This window comes from Lepidochelys kempii, chromosome 4, assembly GCF_965140285.1.
Source record: "Lepidochelys kempii isolate rLepKem1 chromosome 4, rLepKem1.hap1, whole genome shotgun sequence".
Classification (NCBI taxonomy): Eukaryota; Metazoa; Chordata; order Testudines; family Cheloniidae; genus Lepidochelys; species Lepidochelys kempii.
In genome coordinates, this window is record NC_136383.1 from 21,592,941 (window position 1) to 21,609,859 (window position 16,919).

Below are 16,919 nucleotides of genomic sequence, written 5' to 3' on the forward strand. Positions count from 1 at the left end.
GGGGAGAGCATTCTGAATACAGTATAATATCTGTCACTGCATATCAGACAATTGCTTGTTTGCCATAGTAATGTCCAAATTAAAATACAAATTTATTTTTGTAGTTACATATTGTAGAGCATCTGGAAAATATTATTTTCTAATCAACCTATTCAGTGGAAAGCACTATAAGGCGCTCTGTAGGTATTTGGTAGAGTACACGTCTGCAAATGTTACATTACATACTGGTTCCATTTTCTCTTTCCTTTTCTCATGATATAGGATTGTAACAAAGTGAATTTTTTTTCATTTTTTAGCAACTGTTGTCTATGGGTCACTTATCAAGAAGGTTTTAGAAAATTACTCATTTAATTTTACCTTTAAAATTGAGTAAAACTCTTCCCTCTCATTTAGTGCTAAAATGGTTCCTTTTTTAAAGGTAGGAGAAGAGCTCTCTGGCATATGGTGTGTAGCTCCTCAAATCCACAGATGCTGCTGCTGAACCATTGACAGCCACTCTCCTATTTCAAGAGTCTGAGCATGATGTGCCATTATATTGCCAAGCTCACTTTCCTGCCCAAGGCTGGGAATCCATAGACTGGATTCTTGCGTCTGCTAAATCTGTTTTGTGTTTGTTCCCCTGTGGAAGACAAATGAGAAATCTGTCTCACTGAGAATTCCTGTGGGATGGGGAGGGTTCTGAATAGAGCTGAACAAACCATATATCAGGAACCAAAAAGCCCATAAAACTGTCTTGAAATACAAAGTTGAAAAGATTCATAATGATGGTCCAGTTTGAAGTGAACCCGTGCCAACTGCACTCCAAATTCCTCCAGAATCCTGCCCCTATTGAAGTCAATGGTGAAACTCAGTAGTTTTGATTAGAGATGACCCCAGAAAGCTTCAAAAGCCCCTGAAATTTTGGGGAAATGGGGATCTGAATTTAATTACTCAGGTTCCTCTCCACAAGATGGATCCCAGCCAAAACCAGAGCTGACCCTCCCCTCCACATTTGTGGAAGTTCTTGCCAGGATCTGAACTCTTGCTGAAACCTCTCTCTGATTTTGATTAAGTTTCACTTTGAGTGTTTGGCCTTCATACAAATGTGAAAGAAAACTTGGGAGTGGGGTGGGAGGTGGAGGTGCATGAGCTGAAACCACAACAAATATTTTGCATAAAACTCTTAGAGACAAAAGCCACTGAATTTTGCCCAGCTCTGATTGTGAGTCATGAACTTGGTGAGACTTTGGGCTCTAAGTGTGAGAATTACACAGTACGTGGTTGAACGTCCTGGGCCCAGTTCTGTTCAATATCTTCATTTAGATAATGGCACAGAGAGTGCACTTATAAAGTTTGTGGACGATACCAAGGTGGGAGGGGTTGCAAGTGCTTTGGAGAATAGGAGTAAAATACAAAATCATCTGGAGAAACTCAGACATGGTCTAAAGTAAATAGGAAGTTCAATAAGGACAAATTGAAAGTACTCCAATTAGGAAGGAATAATCAAGTGCACACATTCAAAATGGGAAATGAGTGTTTAGGAAGGAGTACTGCAGAAAGGGATCTGGAGGTTATAGTAGATGACCAGCTAAATATGAGTCAACAGCATAATGCTTTAGCAAAAAACCCAAACATCGTTCTGTGATGTATTAGCAGGAGTGTTGTAAGCAAGACACGAGAAGCAATTCTTCCATCTCTACTCCTGATAAATATGGAGTATTGTGTCCAGTTCTGGGTGCCACATTTCAGGAAGGATGTAGACAAATTAGAGAAAGTCCAGAGGAGAGCAACAACCAAAAAAAGAAGCAGCAAAACCCAAAAGCCTACAAACGAATCACAAACTATTTCTCCTACAGGCTGGGAAGTGGGGTAGTGACATAGCTTATTGTTGTTTCTCTTTTTATACACTTGGGAGATGCTCAGATGCTGCCATGAGGAGGACCATGAAGATACCTGTAAAGAAGGATTGAAATGCATCCTCTGATCTTCACTTACCCTAATCACTTCTCTCCTCTCCTATTCCTTGTCTGGTGAAATTACCCATAAAGGGTTTGAGCATGGTAGTACAGAATTAAAGCACAGGTTTAAAGATGGGGAGCTGACTGAAACAATAAGTGTCAAGGATTTGGAATTGGATATACTGCAGAATCTGGATAGAGTGCTGAAAGTAGCTGCTGTAGAATGTATTAGGCTAGAATCATTTAAGCCTTTCCCAGCAAAAACAACTGACAGATATCTATGGAATGGAACAGAGAGCACCTCTTCCTTTGTTAGCATTAGTAGGGAGGTGCAACTTGAGCAGACTGCAGCCCTCAATATGCCATTTTCCATTTTGATCTGAGTGGTTTGGTTTGGCCACTTTCTCTCCTATAGAGCTGGTGTATAGAACTCCCTTAAAGAAGCCAGGAAAAAATTCACCACTACCTTTCAAGAAATTGCTAGACTTTAAGATAGCATGAAAGGAAGGTAGTTTTTTGCATGTGAGGCAATTCTAAATGTAAAATTCGTCAGGGTGCTGATGGAAGAGCTTAGCCAGTTTTAGACTTTAGCAGCATTCTCATTACAGTGACTTCAGATGTGACTGACTACACATCAAGAGCAAGAGTAACTTGCTGAGAATAAGGGCCCAGTCCTTCAAGATTCTGAGGTTTCTTCAAGGTAAGATTAGGGTCCCTAGCTCTTGGCAGAAACAGGCTCTAAATGCCATTAAGCTTCATTGTGTAGCTTGCCACCTTCACTGCATACAAGCCAAAATCCTAGCACTGCGTGACATGACAATATGTCGATCACAGTGTGTGGCTGAGAGAATGACTGACTGATTTCACAGAAGTATCATGAATGACTAAACAAAGGATACTGGCACATGCAGCTCTGTGGGCCGAAAAACCCTCTTGAAAAAGTTTGAAAACTGGATGTTCTCTCTGCGCAGCCCCTTTCGTCACCATGACGTCCACGCTTGCTGCAAAAATGAATGGTTTTGATTCATGAAAGTCAATGGGACCAATCATGGAGTGAGGTGCCATACAACATGACTGGAGGTATCAGTATCTGGTGTAATAAAAAAGGTTGAGAATTGTTGCTATGTCACCATGTATCAAGCTTAAAAGTCTCATTCTGACATCAAGGCGTTCCACAAATCTCCCTGGCTCTACATCTCAGGTACTATATCCGAACACATTTCCCTATCCTTTCCAAACTTCCAGCATCTTGCCTGCATATCACTTGCATTTCCCTGCCCCAGTCCATCTTCCCTTTGGTTTCCAGGCTGTTTCTCCATGGGAAATGACCTCCCTACTCCAGTTCTCTAAGACACCATCCTCTCACTCAGATTACTCCTATAGACCTATTTCTCTGCTGTCTGTAAGAAGTATGTTAATATGAAAAAATATATACAGATGGATATATTAGACTGAAAGGAATGCTTAATATCTGATTGCCTAATAGTCATCATAAAGATAACTTATCATACTGAACCCTTCCCTTCCCTCTGTAAAGGATGCACTTTGCATGAGATGTAGGACATACATTGTTTTGCTGCTGTTTTTTAAAAGTAGTGTATCCACTCAGTGTTTTATTTTGGAGGCTTGTTTAAAATGTGACAGAAAATCCATTTGTAAGAAAGCAAGGTTTTCAAATGCTGCATAACATTTGGTGCAAAAGGGAAGACTAACAGAAATGAATGGACCTTTAGAGACTAACTTTTTGACCCCAGTAGAGAGACATAATCAAGATAATTGAAAGCTTTCCAAAGTGGAGCAGGCCAAGAAAGATAGTGTGCCACAGTTAGAATCTGCAGTATAATAGTGCTGCTGATGACCTTTTAACACAAGTATCGGAATAGAAAGGAAGTGGTTTGTTGTTGTTGTTTTCATCCTACGGCAAGGGAACAAGAAAGGCCTTCTTGGAGATAGCTGGTTACTACTGGGAAAGTGTAAGATGGCAGGAGGGTAAATAACATATTTTACCAGTTTAAGAGTATCCAAAGCAGCATAGACTTCACTGACTGACTTCATTCTGGGGGAAGCTGTTGGAAAATATATCACATAAGAGGATAGAGTTGCATGTTGAAAATGTAGACTATAAGGGAGTCAGCCAGTGTGGACTCATGAAATGCCACCTACCCACCTCACTTGGAGGGAAAATTGATGGGGCAGCTTGCAGCTGGGACAGCCCAGTTGAATAAGGGAGGAAAACACATGCTGAGGGGATGCAGAGGTGCCTCTCCCATTCAGAGTCTCATTGGCTAGCTTGGAGAGGAAGGGACTTGACTGGTCCTTCACCCTCCCCTTTCGTTAACTAAAAGCCTAGCCTGAGCCATGTGGAGCCTCTCTTTGCTCTCTGCTAGCAGTTCCACTCTTCTCACCCTGAATTGGAAGCCTGTTTTGGGCTCAGAGCAGTGGTGAGCTGGAGCCGGTTGTTAATTTAGAAGACCTTTTAGAACTGGGACAACCGGTTCTAAAAGGGCATCTAAATTTAACTGGCCAAAAGTGCTGCCTTAGGCGCTGACTCCACGGGTGCTTCAGCCTTGGAGCACCCACAGGGAAAATTTGGTGGGTGCAGAGCAGCCACTGGCAGCTTCCCACCACTGGCCCAGGCTCACATCACCTCCGCTCTGCCTCCTCCCCTGAATGCACCGCCCCGCTCTGCTTCTCCGCCCCCCGCCAGGCTTCCCGCGAATCAGCTGTTCACGCGGGAAGCCGGGGCAGGCTGAGAAGCAAGCGGCGGCTTCCTGCTCGGGCGGGGCGGGGGGGTTGCGAGGAGGGCCGCCCGGGGGGTGCACAGGGGAACCGCTCCCTACCCTAGCTCACCTCCACCACCCTCGGCCTGAGTGGGAAGCCACCGCCTGCTTCTCAGTCCTCCCAGGCTTCCCGCCGAATAGCTGATTCGTGGGAAGCCGGGAAGGGGTGGGGGGGTGCGGAAAAGTGGGGCGGTGCATTCAGGGGAGGAGGCAGAGGTGAGCTGGGGCTGGGCGCGGGGTGGGGAGCTGCCGGTGGGTGCTCTGCACCCACCAAATTTTCCCCTTGGGTGCTCCAGCCCCAGAGCACACAGGAAATCAGCGCCTAAGGCGCCACTTTTGATGTGATCAGTGGGGGGAACGGCCACTCCTCCTGCTCCCCACCTAGCTACGCTCGCCCGCCTCTAGGAGCCAGAGGGACCTGCCGGATGCTTCCTGGGAGCTGCCCCAGGTAAGCACCACCGGGACTCCCCACCTTGCCCCCTGGCAGGTGCCTCCGGCTCTTAGGGGTGGGCACCCACTACGGTGGCCCACGAGCCCCTCCTGCCTGGTTCTGGGGGCAGTCAGGGGACAGGGGTGGGGGTGGATGGGGCAGGGGTCTGGGGGGGGCGTCAAGGAATGCAGGGGAGTTGGATGGGGCAGGAGTCGCGGGGGGTGGGTGGGTAACGACCCCTCGTGGGGTGAGGAGGGAACCCGTTGTTAAGATTTTGGCAGCTCATCACTAGCTCAGAGGGGTGTTTTCTTCCCAGAGGAGCCAAATTGGCAGTGGCATGGGGAATTTTTTGCCTTCCTCACAAATCCTTGAGGTGCAGTTAAATTAAATAGGAATTGAATTTAATAATTAATGGTAGCTCTCAGTAAGGCTGTTAGTTCATTGCAGCTTGCAGCCATTTTCCAATGTGCCTAAAAGGATAAAAGGAACAATTCCCAGAAGCAAAAGGCCTGGGATTTTGCTGTTGGGCTTTGTACTCATGGGTTAGGGGAAGATCTTGTGGCCTTTGTGGACCAAGGTCACGCCTTTCAATACCCTCTCTTTGTGGGTGGGAGGACTGAGAAGAACAAGCTAAGTCCTAGAGGTAGACAGAGGAGAATCAGTTATATTACATTATATGGTAATAGCTGTATAACCTCTAAAATGGAACAACTTAAAATGCCAAGTATGGCAGATGGGCAGGTAGTGTTCCTCCCCTACCTAGGTTAAGTTTAATAAAGTTGTGGTGCTGCTTAAAATCCATCCCTGTGTTTGTCCTTATTCATTGTTGTAGCTACATCAATAGACTCACACTTATTAAATGCACAGGAGAACCTCACTAATTGAGAGACAAAGCTGAAAGCATGGCAAAAATGTATATCTCAGAAAATCAGTCCCGTAAAAGATGGTTGTATAAATTCAGGGTTCAAGATTATAGGTTGAGAACTGGAGGAGTCAATTTAAAAACAGGCTTGAGGTCTTTTTCAGGTAAAAAGTAATAATTTATAGTTTGGAGAATTAAGACAGTGAATTTGATTTGTAACTCCCTAGGGTTGTATGGCTTTTATAAGAACATATACCATTTTCTTCTCCCTGTTACCTTTTCCTACATCTGTTTAGACTGAGAGTAGATTCAGACTATATGACCATCACTTTCCATCCACACTAAATGGGAGAGAGTTAGTTTTTTTAAAAAAAATACAGGTATTTATTTTAAAGAGGAGGGTATAGAGCTGCATTTTCTTTATCATTCTTTCCCGCCTCTGTTATATCAATCATATCCCACAACAAATTTGTGAACTAGCTTTTATTTTGATGACATTTGGACTCTGCCAGTGGTTTCCTAGCTGAAGCAAAATAAGTTTCCCTTGCTGTGAACTTAGTGAGATCAAATCAAGAAAACTCCGAAAATAAAATAAACTGTGATAAGTAGATATTTTCTCAAATCAGATAATTCTGCATGCTGTAGGTAAGTTGTATAAACACAATAAAACAAGGTAGAAAATTCAGTGAACCGTTGATTTAAAAAAATAGGAAAATGTAGATTGTAGACCTATCGGGAGATGGGAATAAGGTAGGGGAAAATGCCTCCCAATACTTCCCCTGGGGCTCCACACTGCGTTTTAATGTTAGCTGTGTCTAACAGGCACACTTTAGCCGTAAACGAATATTGACAGAAAATAAACGTGCTGGCATCAGTTAAAATGATATTTCCCAAAGTGTGGGACATTCCTTCTGGAAAAGGAGCAAAGGACTCGGTGGGGGCCTGGACATACCTCTGGATTGTTCTCCAGAGTCTCATCTTTCATTGCAATAAAAGTACATTTCTAACTGTTATGATTATGTAGAAAATCTTCACACTGTGAAGTGAGTATAGCTGACATAGTGATGTCTTCCTGAGTTTGCAATAGCTCTGAGTCATGAGCCATTTCAGTAGGTGCAAACTCAGAAGTCAGTAATGGTACTTTAAATGGCAACATTGTTCACTTTTTCACTGCCCACTGAAGCATGCATGAGAGGAAGTGTCATGCTATGAAGATCTTTACCGGTTTTTCCCCTGTGTGCGAGGATGGGGCTGGGTTGGGAGGGGTGTAAAATGTATAAATTAAGGTGAATAGGCCTCTGCAAACATTTGGCAGGTTTGCATTGGGGATGCAATTGGTTTCAATTTCCTGAAGAGAGGCTCAGCTTTCAAAAGCATGGGAAACACTGAATTGAAGGAGATACAGTGCATTTAATAAATGATTGACTAAGAAGGAGTCCTCTATGCATGCACACGTACACACACACACACACGGTGCATACTTCTCTTGAGACATCTTGCCGTGTGACAGACTTTCTCGAGTGGCAGATGCTTATCTGGCTGTACTCTGTTACCTCTGTTGTGCATCTTTTGGCAGCAAAGGCCAGGATTTAGCCTTCTATTAGCAGTACGATGTAGGATAAAATGCAAAAGCATTGTATTCTTCAACTGAATCCCAGCTACGCTTTGCTAATGCATCATGCTGAATTAGCATACTTCTGTGTGGTGGTCTAGTTGAAGGGAAATGTGTTCTGAATCTACTTTACTGTCAGTGCAATATTCGTGGGTCCTGATTCAGCAAGGTACTTAAGCACGTGCCTAATATTAAATACATGAGTAGTCCACCCCCCACCCCGTTCGGATGAGACCATTTATATGAAGTAATTTGCTGAATTAGGTCATAATTCTGGTGTCCTTTTGCATTTAAGATTACTTTTATTTGTGATGTGCAATTCCGCACATCAGTCCTCAGTGGGCACTGTAATAAGAGCTTATGGGGAGTTAATTATAGACAACTCGCTTAGACTCCATTTGTTTAGATTTTTTCCATCAGTGCTTAGCAATATCCAATTAATATTAGACATCTTTTAGATTGTATCAGTTAATTATGGTTTTACTGGCACAGTATCAAAAGTTGGTCTGCAGAACAGAATGGTCATAATTGAAACTACTGCTAAGTTTTCCAATTGTAATTAAAATATTAAAAAGCTGGTGGGGTAGGATGGTAAATGTGCTGCCTAAATCTCTGTGGTCTTGGCTACTGTTTCATTTTACTGTCCTGTACTATTTCATTTTCATACACTATAAAAAATGGTTTTCAGTTCTTTGATTCATATCTGTTTTTACATCAGCACTTCTTGTGTGTGTCTGTGCTTTAGTTCTCTGTTTTATTTTCAGACTTCTTTTTTCTGTAATTTAAAGCTGTAATGGTGCACTCTGGAGAATTGTAGCATAAAAAATTAACTTTCAGTAATTAATTCCATCATTTTCCTTCTTTGAACTATCAATAGAGCTGCACAATATATGGTGATGCACTAAGATATGTGAGGACCTGTGGCTTTTTCCTTTTTAAAAAAACCCCAGTTGTTAGCGATTCAGAAAATAAGTCATTTCAATTACTTTAGAAATAGTTTTAATGGTTTTCTGACAAACCAGTTGAATAACAGGAAAAATGCATTTAATGTTTTTTATTAAATATTGACTTTAATGTACTTTGGTCTCTGCAGTTTTATTCAGTTGTTATGCTGGTGGAACTGCCCTAATAATATGTATGAAATAAAAAAAAATGAAGGAAGCACTTTAATAGATAAAAATATAGCAGATACAAACTACATTCTCAGCAAATGGAAAACGTTCTATTGCCTACAGTAAATTAACTCAGAACATAAGAATGGCTATACTGGGTCAGACAAATGGTCCATCTAGCCCACTGTTGTGTCTTCTGGCAATGGCCAATGCCAAACGCTTCACAGGGAATGAACAGAACAGGGAAATGATCAAGTGATCCATCCCCTGTCATTGACTCCCAGCTTTGAGCAGCTAGAGGCTTAGGACACCCGGAACATGAGATTGCATCCCTGACCATCTTCACTCATAAATCTTCTTTATTATAGTTTCAACAAATTTGCTTGGTACTAAGTTAGGCTTACTGGCCAGTAATTGCCAGGATCGCCTCTGGCCCCCTTTTTAAAAAATGGTGTCACATTAGCTATCCTTTAGTCATCTTGTATAAGACTAGTAGCCGTATTAGTCTGTATTCGCAAAAAGAAAAGGAGTACTTGTGGCACCTTAGAGACTAACCAATTTATTAGAGCATAAGCTTTCGTGAGCTACAGCTCACTTCAAGCTTATGCTCAAATAAATTTGCTAGTCTCTAAGGTGCCACAAGTACTCCTTTTCATCTGATGTAGAAGCTGATTTAAGTGATAGCTTAACATACCACAGTTAGTAGTTCTGCAATTTCATATTTGAGTTCCTTCAGAACTCTTGGGTGAACACCATCTGGTCCTGGTGACTTACAATTGTTTAATTTATCAATTTGTTCCAAAAACTCCTGTATTGTCACCTCAATCTAGGACAGTTCCTCAGATTTGTCACCTAAAAAGAATATCTCAGAAGTAGGAATCTCCCTCACATCCTCTGCAGTGAAGACCAATGAAAAGAATTCATTTAACTTCGATGCAATGGCCTTCTCTTGTGTGTGTGTGGAGGGGAGGGGGAATACCAGCATGATAGGCCTGTGCCACGCACTTTACATGAAGATCCAAATTTCTCCAAAGTTCAGGGGTGGTCAGATCTGGGTCCCCGGTTCAGTCCCAGAGCGAATTTATTTTTTATTTGCTCTAATCACTGTCATGGATATTTATACATACTGATAATCTGATTTTCCAAGAAGCCCTGATTCAGCAAATTATCCCTATTTAGCAAAGCACTTAAGCTTTTACATAAGTCCTATTGACTCTAATGGGACTTAAACAAGTATTTAAAGTTAAGCTTCAGTGCTTTGCTGAATAGGGATGGATTGAAGCGGGTGGTCAAGTGTTTTGCTGAATTAGGGCTGGAATGATCAGAAAACGTCCAGAGGCAGAGATATAATAAGAATCTAATTATACCAAGAAAGGTCTGTGACTATCACAGGTAAAAAGAATGAATTCTGCAATAATATCAGGAGGGAAAGGGACATCACTTAGTGACTTCACTTAGAATGGAGAAAAGCCCTTTAAACTGGAATACACCGGATTGCACCTATGAAATTAAATTATACAGAATATGACAACGTATCCATCCATGTATTTATTATGTGTTTATGAGAAAAGCAGTGAGCACCAGTCTTACTAGCTTGCTTAATTACCTTAAAAATCATAGAATGGATGGTTCTTCCCATGTAAATAAATACCCCCCCTCCACACACACCCCAAAATAAGCACTATGATCAAAATTTAACTTCTTGAGACTCTGCATGTGAGAAAAGTTAACTTGTGCATCTCAGTATCTACAAGATCAGGCCTTAAAGCCATCAAAAGCCGACCCACGAATAAAGGCATTTCATGAAAACTCCTCCAAGCTTAATTCCTTCAAGAATAGATGGGCTTTGTAGTGTGTATGTTTAAAGATTAACAGATCTGGGGTCTGGCAAAAAGAGGGGAAGTATATTCATGGCACTTACTGATTTGAAGTAAACTCTCCCCGAATCTAATGACAGAATGTCTCTCTCAACTGCATGGTCTTTATTGTGTTCTGTTGTACAACCACAAATATGCAATAAGGATGCTTTAGGTGGGATCTTAAGACATAATAAAATTTCACCTAGGGCTTGTCTACACAGAGCAGGAATGCACACTATCGGGGTATGATTTCTAAAGTGCACTCGTGTTACACACTAATTGGTCCATGTAGCCTCTACTGGCACAAATTAGAAGTTCTCTAGTGGGCTTCAGTTTAGAGCTGTTTGTTGAAGTGCACTAGGGAACTTTCAATTCATGCCAAAGGGGGCTACACAGGCCAGTTTGTGCACCAGTGGGCCTAGGATATCACCCCAGGTACTTGTAGCTTAACATAAAATATTGGGCCAGATCCTTAGCTATAAACTAATCTAGCTCCAGGGACTTTCATTGCATTAGGATGGTTGACATCAGCTGAGGATCTAGCTCTTTGTTTCCACAGCCAATAGTGCATTAAAAAGGGGGAGAAAGTATAATGAAAGGTGGCATGGACTGAAACTTAACCTTTCGTTATCAAAGTTATAAGTAATAGTTGCACTTAATCAAGGGATGAGGTTAACAAGGGTGTTTTTTGTACTCAAAGTTAGTGAATGAGGCAGGAAGTATGAGGTTATTTCGTTCCTTTTAATGTCCACAATGGTGCCAGTGCTAATTTTGTTTAGTGATTCATCTTTGTTTCATATGCATTCTTACCATTTTCATTCCATTTTCTTTGTTTTTATTCCCTCATCCGTTATGTTCCATTGTGCATTCTTGGCTACAGTTCGTGTAATCATTACCACCGTCTGAAGGAAATCCCAGTCTCCAGGTATGGTGCTACGCTTATGTAAAAACTAGTATAGAGTTTCTCAAACTTTTTCATACTGTGGACTACATCTTCATAGAGATCATCTATTACAGCCCCCTCTTTTCCCATTAAAGATGGATTGACATCCCTGTGGTAACTAGAGTAATTGCTTACATGGAAAGGTGATATTAGGATACTATTTAATGTACGTTTAGCTTCTTTTAATTTACCACCTCAGGTAGAAACAAAGAGGAGAGGCAGCATCTTATGGCCAACTAGCTCTCCACAGACTGCTCATAGTTCATAGACCACAGTTTGGGAACCACTGGTGTCATTAATTTAATGAGTTGACACCTGCCTAATCTAGTCCGTAGAGCTAGTTGCTTTCATTTGAAGGAACCCCTTGAGTTGCATTGGTAGTTCAGTTTGCTATTGCTAATATTTCAGATTAGATGCTTAGTACTCAGCTGTACTGTTCTCCTTTCTAATGACAGACTGATGGATAAATAACTTTTGTTACTGTTCATTCTCATCCTTACTGTTCTATTTGTATATGTCTGAACTAACTTCCGTAGATAAAGTTGCCATTTATAAATATCGTTTACGTGACTTTATTCCTTTCAGTAATATATCATACAGAGGATTGGTGCATGGCTAATCGACTCTTGCTTTAAAGATGTAATTATTTTGTTTGAAGATAGCTGAAGTTTGATTAAAGTGTGTCATTTGCTACATAGTGCAATGATAAACTTTGAGAAACAATTTTTTATAACCCTCTAAAACATTGCCAGAAATCATTGGCTTTATGGCTTGGCTCGCCAGTGTACTTTGGGCCATCAGGCAAGAGAAAAGGTAAGTCATTACAAAATATTTATTCTCTGTTAGAACATAGTATAAATTCTTTTAAAGTAACAAAGGTAATTTCATACACAGTGTTTATACGGACCATGAATGAATTGTTCTTATGCACTCTTTTTCACTTGTGCACATTTTTATATGCATTGGGCTAGATCCTAAAATGGTAAAAGTTGTGTCCTTGTGGCACCTTAGAGACGAACACATTTATTTGGGCATCGGCACATGAAAATACACAGCACATGAAAAAATGGGAGTTGCCTTACCAAGTGGGGAGGGTCACTCGGTAAGGCAACTCCCATCTTTTCCTGTGCTATGTATTTATATCTGCCTACTGTATTTTCCACTCCACGCATCTGATGAAGTGGGTTATAGCCCACGAAAGCTGATGCCCAAATACATTTGTTAGCCTCTAAGGTGCCACAAGGACTCCTCATTGTTTTTGCTGATACAGACTAACACGGCTACTCCTCTGAAACCTTTCGAACAAAGAATCCGTAGCCCTAATGAGCTTTTAAACCACTTTGTTTCTTAAAGAGCATCTGTTACTGAAGCTTGAAAAATTCCTTAAAACTAAAAGCAGATTTCTGTTGTGCCAAGAAAGAAACCCAAAAGATCAGCCCATTCATAGAAGGAGCTAAGTCTTGGCTCTGCTCAAAGATTGAGATCTTCAGTACCATCTACCAGTAAACAATTAGGAGAACAAGGTAGAGCGTGCTCTGAGAAGATGCTGTCACCAGTACTGACCCCTTCTCATTGTGTGGTGTTGACTCCAACACCTGTGCCCAGGTTGTTGAGACCGACCCCCGGTACAGCACCAGGTCCTTTCGGGTAACAACCACACCATAAAAATGTCATGGTACTGATGACACTGGCGGCCTGTGCAGGAGAATGGGAGCTATTGTCTCTTAGTGCTGGATTCTCTGAAGGTTCAGAAGACAAGTCAGCCAGTGCTGGTGGATCCTTAGGCCCTGGCTTCAGGCTTACCTCAGAAACAAGATTAGCCCTTGGTACCATGGGGGGGACTAGATCTTCAAAGCATCACCTGGTGCAGTCCAGGAATAAACCCAGAACACTGTCCCTGGTGCCAGTATCTCAAGACATATACTTACTGACTTTCTTTCCTAAAACCTATTCTCAAAAGGATGAGGAGAGGCTCCTTACCTTGGATGTTAGAAGGGCATTGGCTGTTTATGAGGACTGAACTAAGTCTTTTAGATCATCATCCCAGCTGTTCATGTCAGTTGCAGACAGGATGAAGGCCTACCAGTTTCAACACAGAAGATTTTGTCCTGCGTTTGTCTGTGCTATAACATTACCAGTGTAACCACCCTCCCTCTCCACAAGCAAGGTGGTAGCATATTCTACAAGATCTCAAGCAGCTTTTACAGTCTTTTTGGCTCAGGTGTCTACAACAGAGATTTGTAGAGCTGCAATTTGGTCACTGATATACACCTTTACTACTCGTTGCCCTATATGTCAGCATTCCAGAGATGATGCCACATTTGGACAAGTAGTTTTTCAGTCATCGTTCAGACCCACCTCTGAATTGCCCTGCTTGTGAGTCACCTGAAGTGGAATAGACATATGCAATCACTCTAAGGAAAAAACGTTCTTAACCTGTTGTGTAACTGTTGTTTTTTGAGATGTGTTGTACATGTCCATTCCATGACCCATCGTCCTTCTCCTTTATATTAGCGTCTGGCTGGTAAGAGAACTAAGAAGGGCCTGGGGCAGCTCCACCCTTTATACCCTTGTGCAGCAGCACTGAGAGTGCACTAAGAGAAAAATCTCCAACTCTGGTTCAGTGGGCATGTACACACCTGAAGTAGAAATGAAGTATGCAACACATCTCCAACAACAGCAGTTACACAACAAGTTAGGAACCATTTATTTCAATTGGGCAACTTTTCCATAGATAACATTAGTATTAATAAGCTGGTTCAGTTTGATTTCAGGTGTACTGCTGTAAACCTAGAGAAACTCAATTTACTTAAAAGGAGTTACTCCAGATTTATAATGGTGTAAATGGGATCCAAATCTGACCCTGTCTAATTGCAGATTTGTAGCATACAAATTGCAAGGTACATTATTTAGAGATTTATCCTAACTAAACTTGGATTACTCCTTGTCATGTCGCTACTGTATAATTACATGACCTTCATGGATATTCCTTGCTCATTAGCAAAGCAGGTTCAAATTGGCTCTGTTATGCTAATGCAAATAGGATCATGGCTCAATTCTGGGAATGCATGTGACGCTATTGCTCAGTTATGGTACCTCATATCAACCAAATTTTGAACATAAATAAATAAATTATACATTAAACACAAAATACAATTCGGTGGGTTTGTAGGTAAACTGTGCAAGAGCAAGGAGAGATGGAGAAATTCAAATGACTGGAGATTCAGTGTGGAATGGGTTGAGAAGCTGAGATGGTTATGTGTCTGATCTCACCAAGGTGAATCTGAATCTCTCCATTGACAGCAGTGGGCCCTAAATATTTTGTGCACATGTGGACAGGAAATTCTTAGGACCGTAGTTAGAGTATTTGCAGAAATTTGCCTGCCTGTTGAGAATTAGCAGGGAACTTATCTGTCAGTGACTGTACAGTATCCTTGTACCCAAACTGGTGAAGACAATGCCGTCCATATTGTATTGAGTGTTTTACTTCACAGAATGAATACAACAGATCTTTATGTAACTGCTTAAAAAAAGACATCAGTTTGCCTGTAAATTCAAAGTGCTTCATATATTCATATATAAAAATTCAAAATGCTAAATACTTCAGTTCTCAGAGTCTCTAAATCACTTTTGAAACCAAGGCTGCTCCCTTTCTTGGTTATGAGGACATTGTGATCCCAGAAGTTACTTTTTGATTTGTTACCACAAAATCCATTTTATCCTGGATAAAGCAGAACATTCCTCCAGTGGTATTCATTTTACGTGCATATAAAGTTGAAGAATTGAGATGTTGAAAACCATTCATAAAGAGCAAGGATAAAATAATGAAGCAGGAAAGCAAGTTTAGGTTTATTAATGTAAGCCTAGATTTGGCTCATGGGAGAGGTTCTGCCTGCCTGCTGCATCACTCATTCCGAATGAAAGAGACCAGGACAAAGGATGTTCCATTCTGGTTCAGCTGCAGCCTTTGTTAGCAACAGGTAAAGTCTGCAGTGTAAGACTTATTGTTAGTGGGAGAGAAGTAGCAGGCTTTCTGTAAAGTCAATGAATATTGCACACATGTATCTGAGAGCAGGTTGTAATTCCAGTTTCTAAAATGATGCTGAACGTGGTTTGACACTGGTGTACGTTGAACAGTTTTCAACACATGTTCAAAGGCAGCTGTTGTTGACCCCTGTTGTTAGCAATGAGTACATTATATAAAGCATCTTTATATTGGAAAATGTTATTGTGTTTAATTGCAACTGGAAACTCTCCATTTTGATGACATTGTACTGATCACAACTTTGCAGTCATTGTAGACAAGGAAAATTTGCTTTCAGCTAGTCATGGTTAAACCCAGGTCCTAGCAGTGTGAGCCTACCACAGTCAGTATTGTGTCCTCCAAGTCAACTGTTTGCAATTGTGTTTAAACATAACATAATAAATCTTGTAGCGTAGACATGTCTGTAGTGTGTGCAAGGTGAATGGCAACACTTCCACTAACTTAACTGGGTACAGGATCAGGAACTGTGAATCTTTCCCATTTATATCATTTGTATTTAACTTTATATTTCTTCTTTATTTTTGAAACCTTTTTTCCCTTGGTTAATATTTTTTTCACTTGAAGGTTTTCCAGATACCAGTTTTATGCATACATGCATGGAACCTTGAGTCAACAGACAGAGATTTTACAGATATAAATTTTCTTACTTCACCTTCTTATCCATATATAGTGGATCCTCAACTAGCGTAAGTCAATGTAGTTCCATTGATTACAATAACTGAGGATCCGATCGATTGCATTTTTATGCAACAGTATTTATTTTATCTCAAACAACCAAACCAATGTGACTGATCTTGACTGACAAATTTCATCCCATTCACTGTTTCTGGTTGAACTAAAACCAATGGAAAGTATGAATTTGTAGTGGAAACAGTTATACTACAATGGCACTCAGAAGCACTCTTCTATCCTTCTACATATAGCATCATTAAACATGATTAATGTTGATGTACTTGGAGATATAAGCCCTTATAGCAAAACTTTTTTTCATTACTAAAGCAGAATCCACTTTTTGGGCACACCCACTCAAATAGGACAAGTGCCAGAGAATAGATTCAATACAGTGCATTTCAGTAACTCTAAATAATAGATAAATGGTGTCTCTTGTCCATTTAAATGTCACTCTTGATCTCTTCTGCAAATCTAGCCATAGTTGCCTATAGGTGTTAATTAGTGTTTGTCAGATTATCTCCTGTATTGGGATGGATGGCAGTAAATCAATTACCCCCGTTTGTTTATTTCATTCTGCTTCCCTTCACTGTTGTGGTTCAATCAGTAGAAATTAGTAGTTTTTGAATATCTTATTGCTTTTACAATGCTAATTTTAAACAGTTTATCA

General features: G+C 41.0%; 1 protein-coding gene across 4 annotated transcripts in view; it reads left to right on the top strand.

The window, feature by feature from the left end:
* Window positions 1-16,919, top strand: part of CCSER1 (coiled-coil serine rich protein 1) — a 1,061,474-nt gene that overhangs the window by 931,982 nt on the left and 112,573 nt on the right. Inside the window, exon 10 of one of the 4 annotated variants that reach the window (XM_073340700.1) lies at window positions 11,473-11,511. The exons of the other annotated variants lie outside the window; for them this stretch is intronic. Within the exon in view, the coding sequence (XP_073196801.1) occupies window positions 11,473-11,481 (9 nt within the window). The 3' untranslated portion in view covers window positions 11,482-11,511. Of the gene's footprint in view, window positions 1-11,472; window positions 11,512-16,919 lie in introns of those variants that run through there. 4 annotated transcript variants of the gene reach the window in all.